Raw genomic sequence first — 17,842 nt, 5'->3', positions numbered from 1 at the left:
TATCTTGCGTTCCATGATCTTAGTTGCTTTATATGTTTTTTTTAACTTACCAGTTTGATTTCTAATAAAATATCTTTAAATACAGGTAATAATTGTTTGCATCAAAATAGCTTCCAGGATCCAGCATTACTGATATTTCTTAAAGTAAGGAAATCGAAGAAAAATGGGTCATTTATAGCCATATTGAGAAAAAAAATCCATGGTCACAATGTATTTAATGTTAATAATTATAGGCCAAATAACAGCATTTAAGAAGGAGCCTTGGCTCACCCCAAACAGCAATCTCAGCTTGTTTTTGCATAAAAATTGTTTCCAACTTCAAGCAATACTGATGTCTCTTATAGTAAGGAAATTGAAGGGAAACGGGTCATTTTTAGCCATTTTACCACCCCCACCCCTCTCTTGGGGGCCTCACTCAGTCGGCGGCCCCAAATCCCTGCCTCCCCTGAATTAGAACCCTAGTTACGGCCCTGAAAGATATAAATCTACGACACAGCAGTTATCAAAAATTCGTTGCACGTCTTGGTCAAAACCGTAAAGCATTTTAAAAAGATCTTATATCATGCATATGGTTACATTAATTGAAGTATACAAAACGAGAGGAATTTTAAAGTGTAAAAGTTTTTAAACTACCAGTTTGTATACAAAAAAAATGTCGGGAATACTTGCTGTTTTAAGTGTCAATAATTGAAAAGGGATTTTGACTATCATAATAAAATCCAGTTGATTTAACGGATACGCGTGACATACTGTAGTTGAATCGTCCTTATTTCTATTTTTTACCGTTATTTTTAACCTTGTGCTTTTTTACAGTTCAAAAGCCTTTACCTTGAAAAATCAAGCTGAGTTGACATTGAAAATTGTAGGAAACTATTATTTATATATAAAATATAAGTAAAGTTCAAATTTAACAAATAAATAAAAACACGTCTAAACTCATTTTCGGATTGAATATATTTTTCATTTTTGCTTTTAATAAACTTTTTGATAACGCAATCTCTAATTATTTTATTGAATTAAATTTTCATCTACGGGTATATGCAATATTTAAAATAAAAAACTGCCATGGTTTCAACACGATTTTTTTTTTCGATGTGTAAGTACAATGTATGGGTAATTTAGGTACATGCACATCAGTACTATTCGACATAAATGGAAAGAACGTGTTCATCAACATCTAACTTCTTAAACACAAAATGGATGTAACTTTTATACATCTAGGATGTAACAAGCTATATTTTTTTCTAATTAGACAATTTTCTATGTACACATGAACAAATTTCGTGGCTGTGGTGTGAAACAGAGCCATGTTTGGTAAAAAAAATGATGAACAATAATCCTTGTTTGTTTAGTACATTGAATATAAATTATGTATATGTGCCAACTATAGGTTTGCTTACACAACAGAATCAACCCTGAATACAGGCAAACATAGCTATAATAATGTTATTACGTTTAAATAAACGCATGACAGGATCCGGAGTAATAGTTATATAAATAAAAATTAAAAAAATATGTAATTTACTTCTGTTGACACTAAATCTGATATTTCATAAATACATTAAATGCATGTTATGTCACCGATGTGTGTGATTATCGCATCTAGATCAGGTACAATGTTGAGGGGCTCGAGCATAGTATCTTGGCGAACAATTATAGTCCTTTGAATTTATATACTTGATATATAGTTATTAAAGTTAATAAAACAAATGTTCATTTAAAATGCGAAACTGAATAAATGATTTTTAATAGCTCAAATTAGGATACAGATTGATCATTTAGTGCAAGGACTTTAAATATTGTTTTTGATTACGAATGCCTTAAAAAAACAGACGGAGGAACGGAAATGGGCGAGCAACTAAACATGCTAAAGGAGTGGTGGCATGGAAGATACAATCGTGACACCGCTGCCCCTGAAATTAGCCAAGATTATGATTGTGAGGTGAATATGAAGATGAATTCAAAGCATGCGTTCCTGTTCAAGTTAAGGTTGATGTATAATGTTAAGGAAAACCTCACAAACAAGGGCTTACAGGAAAAGTAATAAACGTCCATGTATCATGAGCGCAAATAGCCACCAGCGCACATAATCGATTATTTTTAAGTCAATTATTGGAGGTTTAAATGTTTGTTCTGAAAACATTTATAATTATGATCAGCTTTTGAAGTTGAGGATGGTAAATAATTTACTAGATCTAATTCGACTGAAACGTGTGTCCATTTGAACTAGTTCCATGTTTGAAATTAAAAAAAGATCACCCTTTATATTTATGTCCACAATTTCTTAACACCAACTGAAGTTAACCCTTTTGCCTGAAATGCAGTTGGGTCCATATCAAATTACAATAAGACATATCAGATATGTTAAACTTAGGAATAAATCGCATTTTTTAAGTGCAGCTAATTCGATTCCCTGAAATAACACTAACTGCGCCTCAAACACTGAACAGCTATACAATTCTTATTTATTATAGAATCTAATTAAAGCATTGGACGTTTATGGTTTCTGTGCAATTTTCAATTACGGTGCAGTCCGGTGTATCCGCGCACGTAAGACCCCGTTCACACTAGCATTTTTTTAATCGATCTATTTTGAATCGATCTAAATAAAACCAGTAAGCGATCACATTATCTTTAATCATAATAATTTTTATCGGGATTATCTGAACCACTGCGTTCACACTACAATTAAAAACGCAATCGATCTGACCTTTTTACCCGTAAAACTGTAAACATTGTTATATAAAATGAACTGATTTATAAAATGTATGTGTTGATACACTGATACTTATACACAAAATGAAAAAAATGGATAAAATTATTGTAACTCTTGAATCATTATTTAAAATTTTGATGCTGGTGTTAATTCAGTTTTTTTTCAATTTTGGAAAAAAAACTGTAGCTACGAAGTTACAACACACAGAAATGCTGTGGTTCTTGAAAAGATAAAAAATCAACATAAGAAAAGAAGACACAGATTTCAAAAATTTATGCTACAGCGAAGACAACAGGTTTTAAGATTTTTGGTCTGTTAACAAAGAAATATGGGGTAAACAACGAACCTCTGATATAGTTTTGCCGCTATACATGCGCATACGTTATTTTCAATTCAATCGTACTAGTTTAAACCGATATTTGCGTTCACATTTAAATTAAGATCTGTTTACTTTAGATCGATTCAAACTAAACTACCTCTTTTGGTGTTTTAGTTTAGACCCATTGAAGATCGATTCAAAGCGTTCACATTAGCCCTTAAACCGATCTAAAGTGAAAGTGTCTAAGTGTGAACGGGGTCTTAGACTTGTGACTTCACTTCATTTAACTGATAAAATCAATAATTAGATAAATTTGTGTGAACACATTCAAAACATACTTTTATTTCATAAAATTATCTGTTTGTATGGTTTCATCCTCAAGATGTTGCGTAATGTATGTCAAAAATTAGGGAAACCCCTGTTCTGAGAGTTCCTCAAATGTTCGGTGATTTCGCGCATGCCTTCCAAAAATAGCTTATTTTTATTAAAGGAAAGATTTTCTGCTACGAAATATAGCTGAATTTGAACCAAGCACACTGCCAAGAATGCAGAGCAAAAATTATTTCAATCTGATATAAAATTGACTTAAATAAAACAAATTTTATCTGATGATGTAATTTTTTTAATGGAATTTGGTCAAATATTGTAAATCACGGGATTGTAGTTGTTATTTAACTCTTGGACTTATCAATTTTATTCTTTGTTATCCCTTCGGCATGCTGAAACAATAACAAGAACAATTTTATTTGTGTTACTGTGTTGATATGACGAAATCAGCTAATACGCGGTATCACCGGCCGCGCGGACGTCGGGGACTCCACTGTTAGTTGGTTAACAATATGAGAAGATCATATCAAAATCCTCATTGATGTTTCTGACATACACACAACAAGTCTTTTCAGGTACTTGTCGGCTAGTTTGTACTTTACCGATCTTTTTTGTCAATTTCTGATATTATTGCATTGACAAAATGTAACTTGATTACGTCTTGGATAATTTAAATTGGAACCTTTTTAGTTATTTGATATTTATCATCATTCTACTTAAATGTACTAAAAAGTAAGAAGGGGGAATATATTTAACCAAAAAGGAGTAAAACAATTGATTGATTTGTTGGTTGCTTTAAGTCCAATGGCAAATATTTAATGCATGTTCAAAACGAGAACAAGTTAACAATAAATACAATAGGTAGATCTTGTATTAGAGGCCATTCGGGATGGAAGTCGGGGAAATTTGGACTGCTTATTGAAAATGGGGGTATATTGGATAAGGACAGAAATTTTGGCTTGCAACAGGCCACCTACAGACCCCCATAGAGTTGCTGCAAGGGTTATAAACGTGCAAAGAGCGTGCCTCTCTCTTTACACGAAGCATCGAATTTAAGGGCATACGATACAGTTTGGAACCTGTATTTACAAGTTGATGAAAATTTGCATATAGGCTATTTTTTACCTCATTAAATCAAATATATAATAAAAAATATACCTTCATGTGCTACTTTTTGAGTAAAATGAGTTCGAAATTTTGTATATTTGCTCAAAATTCAGATTTGTGTCCGTATTTTCTTTTTCGAAAGAAAGGCATAACTTTTTTGTTTTAAAAGATAAACACAAAATGGTTTTTGTTAAATAATCGGTAATTTCTGTATTTTATAAGTATCATTAAAAATTATGCAATTTTTATTCCGAAATAACTCTATATTTATCAAACGTTCACAAATAGAGGAAAAAACGTCATTTTTTGCTGCATGTTTATCAAAATTAAAAAAAATGCGCAATTTACAGTTTTATAAAATTTGGGTCACATAATCTCCTTGCAAAATGAAACAAATTGCTGTTTTAAAAAATAGGGGTTCATGCACTCGTTTTCAAATTAAATCAGTTTGAATGATAAAAATCAGTCGAAAAATGCATCTTTTCCCGATATGTCAGAGTTTGACGTCGCGAAAATAACATTTTACGTTAGCAACGTCATTACCTTCCCTGTAACTGTATCGTATGCCCTTAACGTCCCCGTTCTGACTTGTGCATTCCGTACAGCCAAACTGACGCCCAACTTCGGCAAGCGTTTAACTGCCAATCGGAAGAAGACCAAGTGACCATACTTCTATTCCCCTGTTAGTCAAGCTGTAAAATCATAAATAATATAAGCTGACTTGATTTACTAGTATCTAAATTTCAAATCAACAAAATCATACTGAAAGATTTGAAGGCTTTTAATAATCCACATATAGCGTTGTAACCTGTACCCTTTAGATCCTCTATTGCCTGTTGCCGGTTGTAATTATTCAAGTGAAATAAAGGAAAAGTGTTATTTTGGTTAAAATATTATATTGCAGTATATAGGTTATTAAATGTTGCGATTTTTGCAGCCAATTCATATTCAAAGCTAAATTATGATGAAAATTCAAGCTAATTAAATATGTTTAACATGTATTTTATGATTGGCGCCTGCATTTTTTTTTTATATTTTTTGAAATGCTAAAGAATCGGGTCAGTGGTACTATCATTATAAGCATTTGATATACTAAATGTACCAGTGAAATTATTGTTGAGTGGTTCAAATTTTTATCTACTTACACAGGATGGCTAGTCTTGCATAAAGTAAGTTTAATATTTACAAATACCAATTGAACCGTGTAGCGTCATATTGATCACTAAAATCATTCAGTTTTGAATAGTAAGCTGACAAAAGGGTCTAAGTTTCTTTGCATCCGGAAAAATGTATAACAGCACATTAAATTGATTTTTTAAAGACTTACATAACCTAGTCACATAGTGTGCTATATATAGTAACCTAAGACGCAGTATGCTATACTGTAGTGATATAAGGCACACTGCGTAACGAATTTATCTTACAAAGAGGACATAACACAACTGCTGACCGTGAATTAAAAAACAAAATAGCCATCTATTCCTATGTGATATATACACGGTCTATTTAGGTAAAATAAAGTATACTACATGTCTTCGCCGAAAGTACATAATTTGTACAAATGCTGTTTTTTTTAACTTACATCCCAGGTCCTTTGTTCTAACAGGGGTGACCTGAGCCGGATCACCCCTACCAGATCACCCCACTTTGAGTTTCTTTGTTATGCATGCTTTCCTTTGTTCTGTAACATTTTGTCGGGAATGTCAAATCCACTATAAAACTTATAATTAAATATACAATTATACGGAAAAGACTATCTATCAAAATTCACGTAGAAAAAATCCAGTGTATATGCTGGAATTCGAACTCAAGACCTTTAGCATATTAAGCCAAGACACAACCACTACACCAGGACGACTGGATACGACCTATCAGTAATTTAACAAACTTAAAGGAAGCAAGATATTTTTGTAAGTGGGGCGAGTTGGCAGACCTTTATTCAGTGGGTCATTTTCGTTAATAAGTGAGTTGTCAGTGATTGTTCAGTTTGATTTTACACTTTTTCAAAAGTGGGGCAAGTCGGTAAACAAGAGTGGGGCGATTTTTTTCATAAAGTGGCGATATAGGTTGGGCCGATTGGTCAGTGGGGCGAGTTGACATTGTTTGATATCTACTCATCGTGTTCGGTGGTCAAAAAGGGCAGAACTCATATAGTAATGTATAAAGTATATTATAATGGTTGTGTGGCGTTCAAAACTAGATTTTATGAATAGTAAGTGGTTTTTCGTCTAATCTAAAACAGCTAGGATGTAAAATAGTTATCCCACTCGGACTAAGCAGCAGTAACTCGGTATTGCACATTGTTGCGTTTATTGTATTCACTGACACATATTTTCCTTTTCAAAACAAGGAATTGTGCTTTTGAACTTAAATGCTTGCCCATGTACGCATCCGAAGTTAAATATTGTTCATGTTTAGTAACAACGATACTTTTACTTTTACTTAACAAATTAATTTGAACCTTTTCATATCTTTTGAATAATCAATTCGGAAAGTCCATAATCACATGGCAAAATCAAATAACAAAACGCATCAAAAACGAATGGACAAGAACTGTCATATTCCTGACTTGGTACAGGCATTTTCGAATGAAGAAAATGGTGGATTAAATATGGTTTTATTGCGCTAACCCTCTCACGTTGATGACAGTCTCATCAAATTCCGTTATATTTACATTGATGCGTTAACTAAACAGACACAATAAATAGTCAAAATATGGGTAACAATTTTAAAAGGAACAATTTAACAGAACACAAAAACAGGTGACGTTTGCTTTTGATTGAGGCGGATATGTAATTAGTCAGTAGCTTTAAGGGCATATGATACAGTTTTGATCCCGTATTTACATTTGGATAAAAAATTCCATATAGACTATTTTTTACCTGATTAAATCACATATGTAATAAAAAAATATATACATTCATGTGCTACTTTTTGAGTAAAATGAGGTCGAAATTTTGTATATTTGCTCAAATTCGGATTTGTGGCCGTATTTTCCCTTTCGAAAGAAAGACATAACTTTTTTGTTTTAAAAGATAAACACAAATTGATTTTTGTTAAATAATTCGTAATTTCTGTATTTTATAAGTATCCTTAAAATTTATACATTTTTTATTTATTAATAACTCATATTTATCAAAATTTTAATGTTCATGAATGTAGAAAAAACAACATCATTTTTTGCTGTATATCTATCAAATTTAAAAAAAAAATGCGCTATTTACGGTTTCAGGAAAATTGGCACACACGATCTTCTCGCTTATTCAAACCAAAATGGCATTTTAAATAAGAGGGGTCTATGAACTCATTTTCAAGATAAATAAGTTTGAATGATAAAAATCAGTCGAAAACTGAATCTTTTCCGGATATGTCATAGTTTGACGTCGCGAAAATAACAATCTACGTTAGCAACGTCATTACCTCCCTTGTAACTGTATCGTATGCCCTTAACTCCGTACAGTATCAAAATCGATAGTACAATTCTAATAAGCCTAATACGTATCCTGCAATCTTCAGCGGAAGCGCAAACTTAAAGGCAAATTGATATCCTTGAATGAAAGTGGAAAGTGGCAAAGCAGAGAGGAGCTAAACAAATGTCATCCAATTGTTAAACGATACAGTCAAATAAACAAATTGACCTTTCGGAATAAAGATTAATTATTTGGAAAAAGAAATCTTTTGTTGATAAAAAAATATAATTACATGGCGTTGTCATTTTGTTTTAGATTTATGAGTTTGACTGTCCCTTTGGTATCTTTCGTCCCTCTTTTACAGGGGTTTTAATTTCATTTTATTAAGGTACATGTATCTATTTAAGATGCTTGGGAAGCAATTTGAATGTATATTACACAATTAGAAACAAAATATCCATCTTATACATTTATCTCAAATGGGTAACTTGTTTTGATCTAACCAATCTTACACAATGTTCATATGTGTGTTTACTTTGAAAGGACATCAGATTCAGCTATGCATTAACAGGGTAGATTTTTAATCTTCAGTATGACTTCAATAAACTCAATATTATTTTTAATAATATCCTGCTCAGTACTATGCCATGATATGTGCTAAACACCCCCAGCACTTTACCTTGCAATAAGCGAGAAGAGGAATAACACCATGCAGCCTCTTCGTTGTATTGAAAACCCATTGATGGCCTTCGTCTCTTTGACACATTCCCTATTTGCATTCTCCATTTTAGCTTACTCCCTTTATAAAAGTTGCTTTCCTTGAAACTTTGAAAATGAGAAATAAGATAATACAACTGTTTACGTTATTTGCAAAAGTAAACACGTTATAAGTTATAACGCAACCTTCATATCACAAACGTTAGCCGTAAACCGCCAACAAAGGGAAAATTTAAAAAAAAAAGTTGAATAGCGCTTTTTAATACGCTTCCATACTTTTCTTCTCGATCTTTTTTTTTCTTCGCTAGGAAGATATCACCCTGTGTCATAAATAGCCAGCACCACGCATGTGGCGTTCTTCACTGATTGTTAAGTAAATGCTAGGATAATGTTGATCATTTTATTTACCCATCGCATATGTTTTATCTTTTGAAAATGTTTGTTATTGGAATAACAATAATAAATGTCTTTAAAAGAAAGTATGTCCATTAAATATTTAATAGTCAAATTGAATGTTGGTGTTCCCTAGTGTGACTAATTTCATAAATATTTTAAATGCAATTTTATTTCTTTTTTGGTCATGCATAGAATTTATTTATTCACTTGATATTGACGAGTTAAACAAACTATATGATGTTTAAACACTGCCTATCTACCATCTATATTGATATAACTAGAATAAAAACATACACACGAACGTTGACCGAGAAACCCAAAATTAACCAGTCACTTTGCTTCAAGGGCTGTATGCATGAACATCTTAACTTATGTGTTTCTTAAACTTAGATTTCACCCAAATTTACCTTGTAAAGGAGCATTCTTAATCCGTATGCATTAACTTATGAAGTCTTTATTTTACTTTACTGATTGACCAATACACCCTTTTATTTAGAGCGGGTGTTTAATTTGTCTTGATTTATTAAACAATTTCATCATACATTACAAAGTAAAATTTTGAAACAGATGACAAATTGGCGCATTAGAGCAAAGGTTGACGTTTTTATTGATGAGCATGGGACGAAAAAAAATTAGTTTGTTATCCAATATTTTTCCTCTACTAAATATTTAATTCACCTTGCATGGGTGTTGCTCGATGAAGGAGCCCGTTTACTTACTCGAGACAACAATTTATTTTTAACCCTAACAATACGCGATTAAGGTATCAATGAACGAATAGTTTTACAAAACGTTTTTGTGGATTGTCGTTCCCCTTCCCTAACTTAAGTGTTTACTAAGAAAAATCTAAATTTAAGAACTGTTATGCATACGGGGCCCAGATGTAGTACTAGTATAAATAAATCAGATACGAAAACAGAATCCAACAAGATGCAATACAATCTCCAAAAATAAATGGCAAAAAAAAACCTACAAAAAATCCTAACATAAAACGAAGTAAGATAACTGTTAAAATTAAGTTTATTACATTGTTTACATTGTGTTTAATATATTAATTTTAACACGTTTAACAGTATCATAAAAACATAAATTATACAGATTAACAACAACAATAGTGCAAATATAATGAAAATAAATAACGGGAAAAAAATAACATTACAAGACGTCAACTATTCATCAAAAGACCAGAGCACAAATATAGAAAGCAACTCTACGTCACTGCATGGCTTTAGATCATAAAAACACATTTAAGGCTAACAAGTTCTTGTCGTTGGCATTTGTTTTTGTATAGACCAATGGAAGTAGGATCTTAATAATAATAAGTATTGAAACCAATAATTTATCACTTTGCTAGGCCACTCAATAAAATACCACATCGACATTAAGATAGTCGGTAAGATAAATTCGTTATAACTGATAAATAATATGATATAACAATTTAACTGTTTGGCAAAAAAAAAAAGAATAGTTTTATTCAAATAAAGCTTTAGGTTACACACTACAATATTTTCCATGAACTCATTATAATTATAAAACTGAATGGCTACCTTGATTACAAATTTTGCTATCTTCGAGATTTATCAGAACATCATAACATAGGATATCGATGAAATACAAAAGAGGGACTTATATCTAATATTTGTTAAAATAAGTCTGTGTTTTATGATTAATTTTACAATTGTAATAGCTAGTATGAAAACTTGGCAACAATCAAATACAAATAGGTACAACCTTGACATACATTCTTCAATAATAGTCTGGGGTAACCATGCGAACATAAAAAAAATTAGGACAATGATAATCGACGCATGAATGAAGGTCAACGTCTGATAAACCATCCGTTTAGAAAATTACTAGCTGTCAATACAGTTAATGTTATTTCATGTCCAGACTAGCTTGTAAAACCTGCAAACTTTTGGTACGGTTGGTTAGTTACTTAGTTTGAATGGAGAGCAATATATTCTCTTTTTGTGTATCAAGGCAAGCAGCAAAAACAAAAACAAATGTTATTTACATTTTTTAGAAGTTCAAAGATTTTATTTGCATGAATCTTTTTTTATTATTGGGGTGAAATAGCTTTAACTGGCGCATATTTTTATTATGAAACGCCATTTACAAATAATAGCGACTGGTTATGTTCAGAACTTTCCAATATTATGAAAATTGTGATTACCAACCATGATAGTTTGAACGTGGATCATTACTTCGTTAATACTACAATGTATGCATTTTCAGTTATCTTATCACTGTCACAGGTTACACAGGCACATTTTCCTCACGTATGAAATTAACGTGAAATTTGCTTAAAACATGAAAAAAACATTACAAAAAATCACCTTAATGAAGGCAACAGTAGTAAACCGATCTTCAAAATTCATAGATCGATTTAGAGAAAACAAAGCCGGGTTATTACGAGAGTATACAAGTACATTTTGAAGTGATTTTAACATAAATTTATAGGAATTTCAATTGCAAAACAAATGGTATTTTTCATGATTTTTATTAACTTGAAAACTTAGCTGTTATTTCAAGTATAACCTTCTTGTGAATTTCACTAAATTATAAATATTCGCGTGAATTAACGAAACTCATGTGAGTGAAACTTCCTTGAGTAGAAGAAGGATTGAATGTTAATAAGCCGGTTTATTCCCAACAGTATCATGTACATGTATGTTCCTGCACATGCCAGAATATATCATTTTAGTATTGTCGATTGATGTTGTTTGTTACATTTTTCTTTTTAACTTTTGTGTCATAAATCAGACTGTTTATTTTTTCGTTTGAATTGATTAAAATTTTTTCATGCAAGTATTATCTATAGCTATTAGGTATGTTTTGATATTTTTGAAGGCCGTATTGGAACCTTTAACAGTTGTGAATATCCTAGTGTTTTTGGTTTTTGATCAATATTGGTCTCATTTGCAATCATATATCGTCTCCTTATTTTTTAAAAACAAAAAAGAAGCAGAATAAATAAAATCTGTCAGGGTTTATTATACATGGTGTAGTTTTATTTTTCATTCCTCGAATATTTAACATGATAATATTTGGTCATGGTAATTTCTGATAAGTAGGCAAATAGATATCATTAACTTGTATTATAAAGGAAGGTAAATTAAACAGAAAGTTAATCATTTTATAAGAAAAGAAAACTTGTTTTTTGTTTTGTTATACTATTATGTATGTATCTTCATATATAAAATGTAACAAGATAAAAATGACAAATAATAATCTGTTGAAATGAATGAAGAATTTAAACTAAAAATTTTCCTGACCTGTTTGCGAATCGACACATATCATTCAAATCATTCTATAGATATTATACTTAAAATTAAAGATACATGCTTTTTTACTTTATGTATATAATCATGATCAATTAAATTCATACTGTTAAACTCCATATTCTAAAATTCCCAAGTCATAAAACAAATAGCAAATTATTTTGTTCCAATTATCATAACGACAATCTTGTCTTCTATTCCAAAAATGGAACATTATCTAATTAGACACAGAATTTCATCGAGCTTGTTTTTCCTTGAGCAACACGACGGGTGCCATATGCAGAACAGGATCTGCTTACCTTTCCGGTGCACTTGGCAACATCTTTGATATTATTCTATAGTGATTTTTGTTGAATGAAATGTATGCGACTGTCAGACAAGTGGGAGGATGAGCTTTGTACAAAACCAGGCTTTATCTCCAAAAAGTAAAACAATTAGAACGTTTAATTCAGTACACGTTCGCGTGAAACGAATATTACTAATAATAACGTACCTATGAGCGTGTTCTCCAAAGACAAAATTTAATGCAAATGTTGTCATGGCATTAAATATTGATGATATAGCTACGATGACCAGAAACACTTTTTGATATTTTCCAAATTCTCCAACCTGTCTTATAATATTATCGTATTCCATTTTATGGAAAAAATTTTCTTTATGATATATACTTATTATATCCTTGTTTATATGAAATATATCAATAAATGAGGTTTCTTCTGTCGATATAGTATTTAAATGTAACTAGGCTATGCTTCAGTTAGTTCCTGGGTACAGTTCATAAATTTTGTTGTATCACTGAACAACACTGGCTGAACTATTGACATCGATCACAAATTAAAATGTTAACTACAAGGTCGAATGTAAAATCCTAAAACATTGAATTTTGTATGTGAATATTTTAAAAACTGTAAATTAAACATGTGTTTATTTGTTAATTATTCAAATTATAATTCATAACACAAACGTCAAGTGATATTGGTCCACAAAGGTTTGGGTTGCACCAAACATGGTAATTAAATTCTAAAAAGGGGGATACTGATGATGATGCTGATGTGCAAATGGGTACCGCAGCTGCTGATATGGAAAGTGATACTGAGGCTGCTGCTGAAAAGGATATTTTTCCTATTGATGACGATGATGAGTGGCATGTTTGTTTGGTGTGTCTTCGGATTGATTCAGTATTATAAAATTAACGGTACCAATTTTCTTGCACCAGATGCGCATTTTGACAATACATGTCTCTTCAGTAATGCTCGTGGCCAAAATATTTAAAAAATTCAAAGCTTATATAAAAGATGAAGAGCTATTATCCAAAAGGTCCAAAAAGTATAGCTAAATCCGTTAAAGGAATCAGAGCTTTGCATGAGGGAGATACATTCCTATTTTTATAATAATTTCTATCATTTTGTAACAGCAAATTTTAATAACACAAAAAATCCCTTTGGTTCAAATTGAGTTATAAATCTTATTTTATTAAGCCTGTTTTGGAACAAAAACTAGTGAAACATTTAAAGATTTTGGCTATAGGAAAAAAAAAATTGTTTTACCCTGAAAATATAACATCCCTTTTGAATCTCTACATGCTGAAAAATCTTGACAAATCTTGTAGTATCTGTATTTTGACTTTCGTATTTAAATTTTTATGAATTTGAATTATGTTGTATAGCATTTCTAACTGGTAACGGTTCCGTTTGATAAAGGTCGAAAGTTTTCAAAGTTTGACAGAACGATCAATTTGTTTACGGGCACATAGAAAAGTGGACCTAAAGGTACAAAGATGTCAACTAAAACGACATGGCTTCAAAAGAAAAACTGAAAAACTACCAAAAAAAAAAACACACACAAAACGCGAACCATACCAGAAACTCGGGGTGATCAAAGTTAATCTGGAAGTGTAAGTAGATCCTGTCCCACATATAGCACTCACAATTCGTGTTGCTCATGTACTTCATCACTTTGAATCCCTGGTTCAAAAGATTTTTTATAAGGAGCAATTCTGTCTCAAGGAAACATGATAGGAAATGGAATACAGTTGAGAGATGTTAATATGATAAATACTTCATATACTCGTGGCATTTTATATGAGTGTTGTAACCATCTCAGTAGTGTCAAAAATAAACGAGTTAATATGAACATAACGACGAATCATAACTTTTAAGGTGCCGAAAAATTTACCCTTATGATTTAATTTACATAAATCTTTAAAAAGACAATTTCGATATTGCCAAAAGGAGGATTTGAAGCACAAATTAAGAATCATAGATCATATCCAAAAAATAGAACTATCTTGACTAGTATCCCGTATGTTTATACTACTGTCCTGATAATTTGTTAAATGAATATCGTAAACGTCTTGTATTACAAAGTTTTTCATTTTATACAGAAAAAAATAATTCTTTTGTTAAACAGATAAAATAAATACATTTAGCAAATACAAAATTTGATATAAAAGTGCATATTTAATATGAAATAATAATACATAATAAATACGAAAATAAATCAATAACATCATATCAATTGAATGAATGATAAAAAAAAAGGTAGGGGGACGGGGAATCTGCTCCACAGATAAACATATACATGTATACATATCTGCTTCTAAAGATAATATTGAGGGAGGTATGTAGATGAGATTTTTTTTCAAAAACTGTTTGATAAGAATAACATGTTCAAGTTAACATAAGTCGTCAAATGCTGATGATAAAAGGAAGTGACAACAACGCACTTACACGTGAACGCGTGCTGACCCCGCAGATTATTTACATATAAGGAAGATGTAATCCATTCATGCACTGGGGTCTGCACGTGAAAACATTTTATCTAATTTCGACAATTTATGGAGAGCCGTGGAGTTGTGGTTAGCGCATGGGACTATTAACACAAAGGTTCCTTATTCGATCCCTGTTCTAGAGAGAAAATGGGTATGTTCATTAAGACCCCTTTTTGGCCCCAAAATATAGTAGTTTTACAAATTTGTGAAAATGTAATCTTTATGCTATTTGTTGGAAAGTAGATTGCTTCTAATACATAAATATGGGCTGTTTTTGATAATACAATGCACATATATCGGGTACCAGCATCATCAAGTCTTGCTTGATTGCTGAAATCTTCACAATTTTAGCATTTTAGTTAAATTTTAGACGGTTTCCGTCTGAAATAAAAGTGGCCGCATTCGTGTTCATTCACAATATTGAAATGTAAGTTGTATTTGATGATTATACATAATATGTGTAAAGGTTGCGGATGAACACTGATGCGGCCACTTTCATTTTTGACAAAAAAAACATCTGAAAAGTGACGTTTTTCGGCATATTTGATAGATTTTTCATATCTAAGCTTGAATCGGAGCATTTTAATGACTACATCAGTTAAAATCTTTCACATTAACTAATCGAATCAATTGAAATAGACCCTTAAGTGTTTAAAAAGTGTCTAAAATCTTTCGTTAGATGAACTTGAAAATTGAGGCCAAAATCGGCCCTACTCCTTTCTGGGACTGCAATTTCGGTTCTCCCTCGACACAATTAGCGAGTACGGTCTTGAGATACGATGATAGTCCGTCGGAAGGAGACAATAAATGGCTGACCCGTGTTAAGAGAATGCCATAAATCTTGCACGTAAACGACACCTTTGTAGATTTCTAAAAAGAGCAGGATAATGCCGCTACAAGGCAGCCCTCGAATCCGCAAAGTGGAAAGGGATTACTATAAGTTGTTATAACGTGTTTTCCAACCCACTATAAATAAATATGTTTACACTAACAGTTTACTGTTTAATAAGTAGGACAACTCTGACTCTTTAACCAGACTAGAGACATCCTAAACTAACAGTATAAATAGCCCACTCACATTTTAGTCTGAGTAATAAACAATTAATATTGAATTATCTTGTCTGCTGTCTTAAATTATTTTATTCAGCTTAATTTTCAATTAGCAAATAAAATTGGTTATATATATTCATATAAAAATAGAATGTATTAAAATTAGAAATGAAACAATTATAAATCTGATGGAATAAATGATGAATTTGAAATGTTCCCAAAATGTTTCAACACATATAATTCATAGCATTCCACATATATAAAAGAAAAGTTTAAACCGCATGCTTGTTTACTGTATGTATATAATTTAAATACATATTGCTGAATTCCATATTCGAAAATTTCCAATTTACAAAATGTATTGTTTTGTTGTAATTGTCGTAACGACAATACCGTACTGTATCCTCGAATATAACATCACATTGATTACACCTTCATGAGCAACATAACGGGTGCAACATGTGGAACAAGATCCGCTTTCTTTTGCAGGACACATAATACTATCCTAGGTCTTGTTATCTATATTATGTTGTGTATGCTTTTTTCATGGAGTTGTCAGTATGTCATCAACTTATGATTTTGAGTATCCCAATGGTAACGTTCAACTTTCTTTTAACAACGGGATAAAATAAATTTAACTTTCCAGAAGGCCACTACTTTATTGTATATTGTCATTTTAAAAACATTTACAAAATAAACTGACTGCCACTTTCCATGCAGAAAAGTATTTTGCAACATACAGATTCTTAAAAAGTCTTAAAAAGTCAAAAGTAATGACGCAACTGACGTAATTCGTGTTGATTTTCAACAAAAGCAAAACTAGGAAGTGTTCACTTAAGTGCGTGTTAAAAAAATAAAATGCATGGACATACTTGTTATATATATATGTGACCGTTTTCAAAAAGTAAACTATTAAAATGTTGCACTTAGTGTAGGTTTTTTGTGAATAATATTATCAAATAAAAAAAACGTACCTATGAGCGTGTTCTCCAAAGACAAAAACTATTGCAAACGTTGTCAAGGCATTAAATACTGATGCCATAGCTACGAGTACCAGAAACATTTTTTGGTAGTTTCCACATTCTCCAACTTTTTTTAAAATAGTATCGTATTCCATTTTTTTTTTAAATAGCCTTTATATACTTCATCTATTATATCCTTGTTTTTATGAAAAGTACCAATAACTGATGATTGGTACGGTCAATAAAGTATTTAAATGTGCTATGCTTCAGTTACTTCCTTGATACAGTTCATGTATGGTTGTGTCACTGGACAACATCGACTGATCATGAACTATTGACATCAATTACAAATTGAAATGTTTAGCAAAAGCCAAATGTTAAATCCTTAAACATCAAATAATTAAAGTGTGAATATTCTAAATACCGTGACTAAAATCAAGAGTAGTTAACATTTAGGTATTATATGTTAATCTCCAACTCCTGGTGGTGTTGCTCAATTACATCCGTGTCAAATTAATAAAAAGGGGGCTAAGGATTAATTTGTACATCAGGATTAATATGCTTGAAGATTAAAATGTATATTGAAAGGCGAATTTTGAATTCAGCAATTAACCTTAAAAATCATATTGAAAAAAAAAAATTCATATTCAAAATGCCAACAGAGATGCGTCTACAAGTATTTAAGTCGTACTAAAAATGATGATAAAATTCTTTCGCACCCTATATTGTTTTCATTTCGTCTTCAAATGAGTGTTCCGCAGCGAAATGTTGTGTTCAAAACATACAA

General features: G+C 31.3%; 1 protein-coding gene across 3 annotated transcripts in view; it reads right to left on the bottom strand.

The window, feature by feature from the left end:
• LOC143064351 (organic cation transporter protein-like) overlaps window positions 1-17,442 on the bottom strand; it is a 79,944-nt gene extending 62,502 nt beyond the window's left edge. For 2 of the 3 annotated variants that reach the window (XR_012975228.1, XM_076237116.1), the window contains exon 1: window positions 12,767-12,922. Coding sequence is in view for 2 of the 3 variants with exons in the window: in XM_076237116.1 (XP_076093231.1) it covers window positions 12,767-12,909 (143 nt within the window). In the remaining variant the exon portion in view is untranslated. Of the gene's footprint in view, window positions 1-12,766; window positions 12,923-17,067 lie in introns of those variants that run through there. The other variant, XM_076237117.1, reaches the window with a different exon arrangement.
• Window positions 17,443-17,842: the final 400 nt, after the last annotated feature.

The sequence above is a fragment of the Mytilus galloprovincialis genome, chromosome 2 (assembly GCF_965363235.1).
Source record: "Mytilus galloprovincialis chromosome 2, xbMytGall1.hap1.1, whole genome shotgun sequence".
NCBI classification, from domain to species: domain Eukaryota; kingdom Metazoa; phylum Mollusca; class Bivalvia; order Mytilida; family Mytilidae; genus Mytilus; species Mytilus galloprovincialis.
Note: the sequence above shows the minus strand (reverse complement) of the source record. Positions and strands in the feature narration are given on the sequence as shown.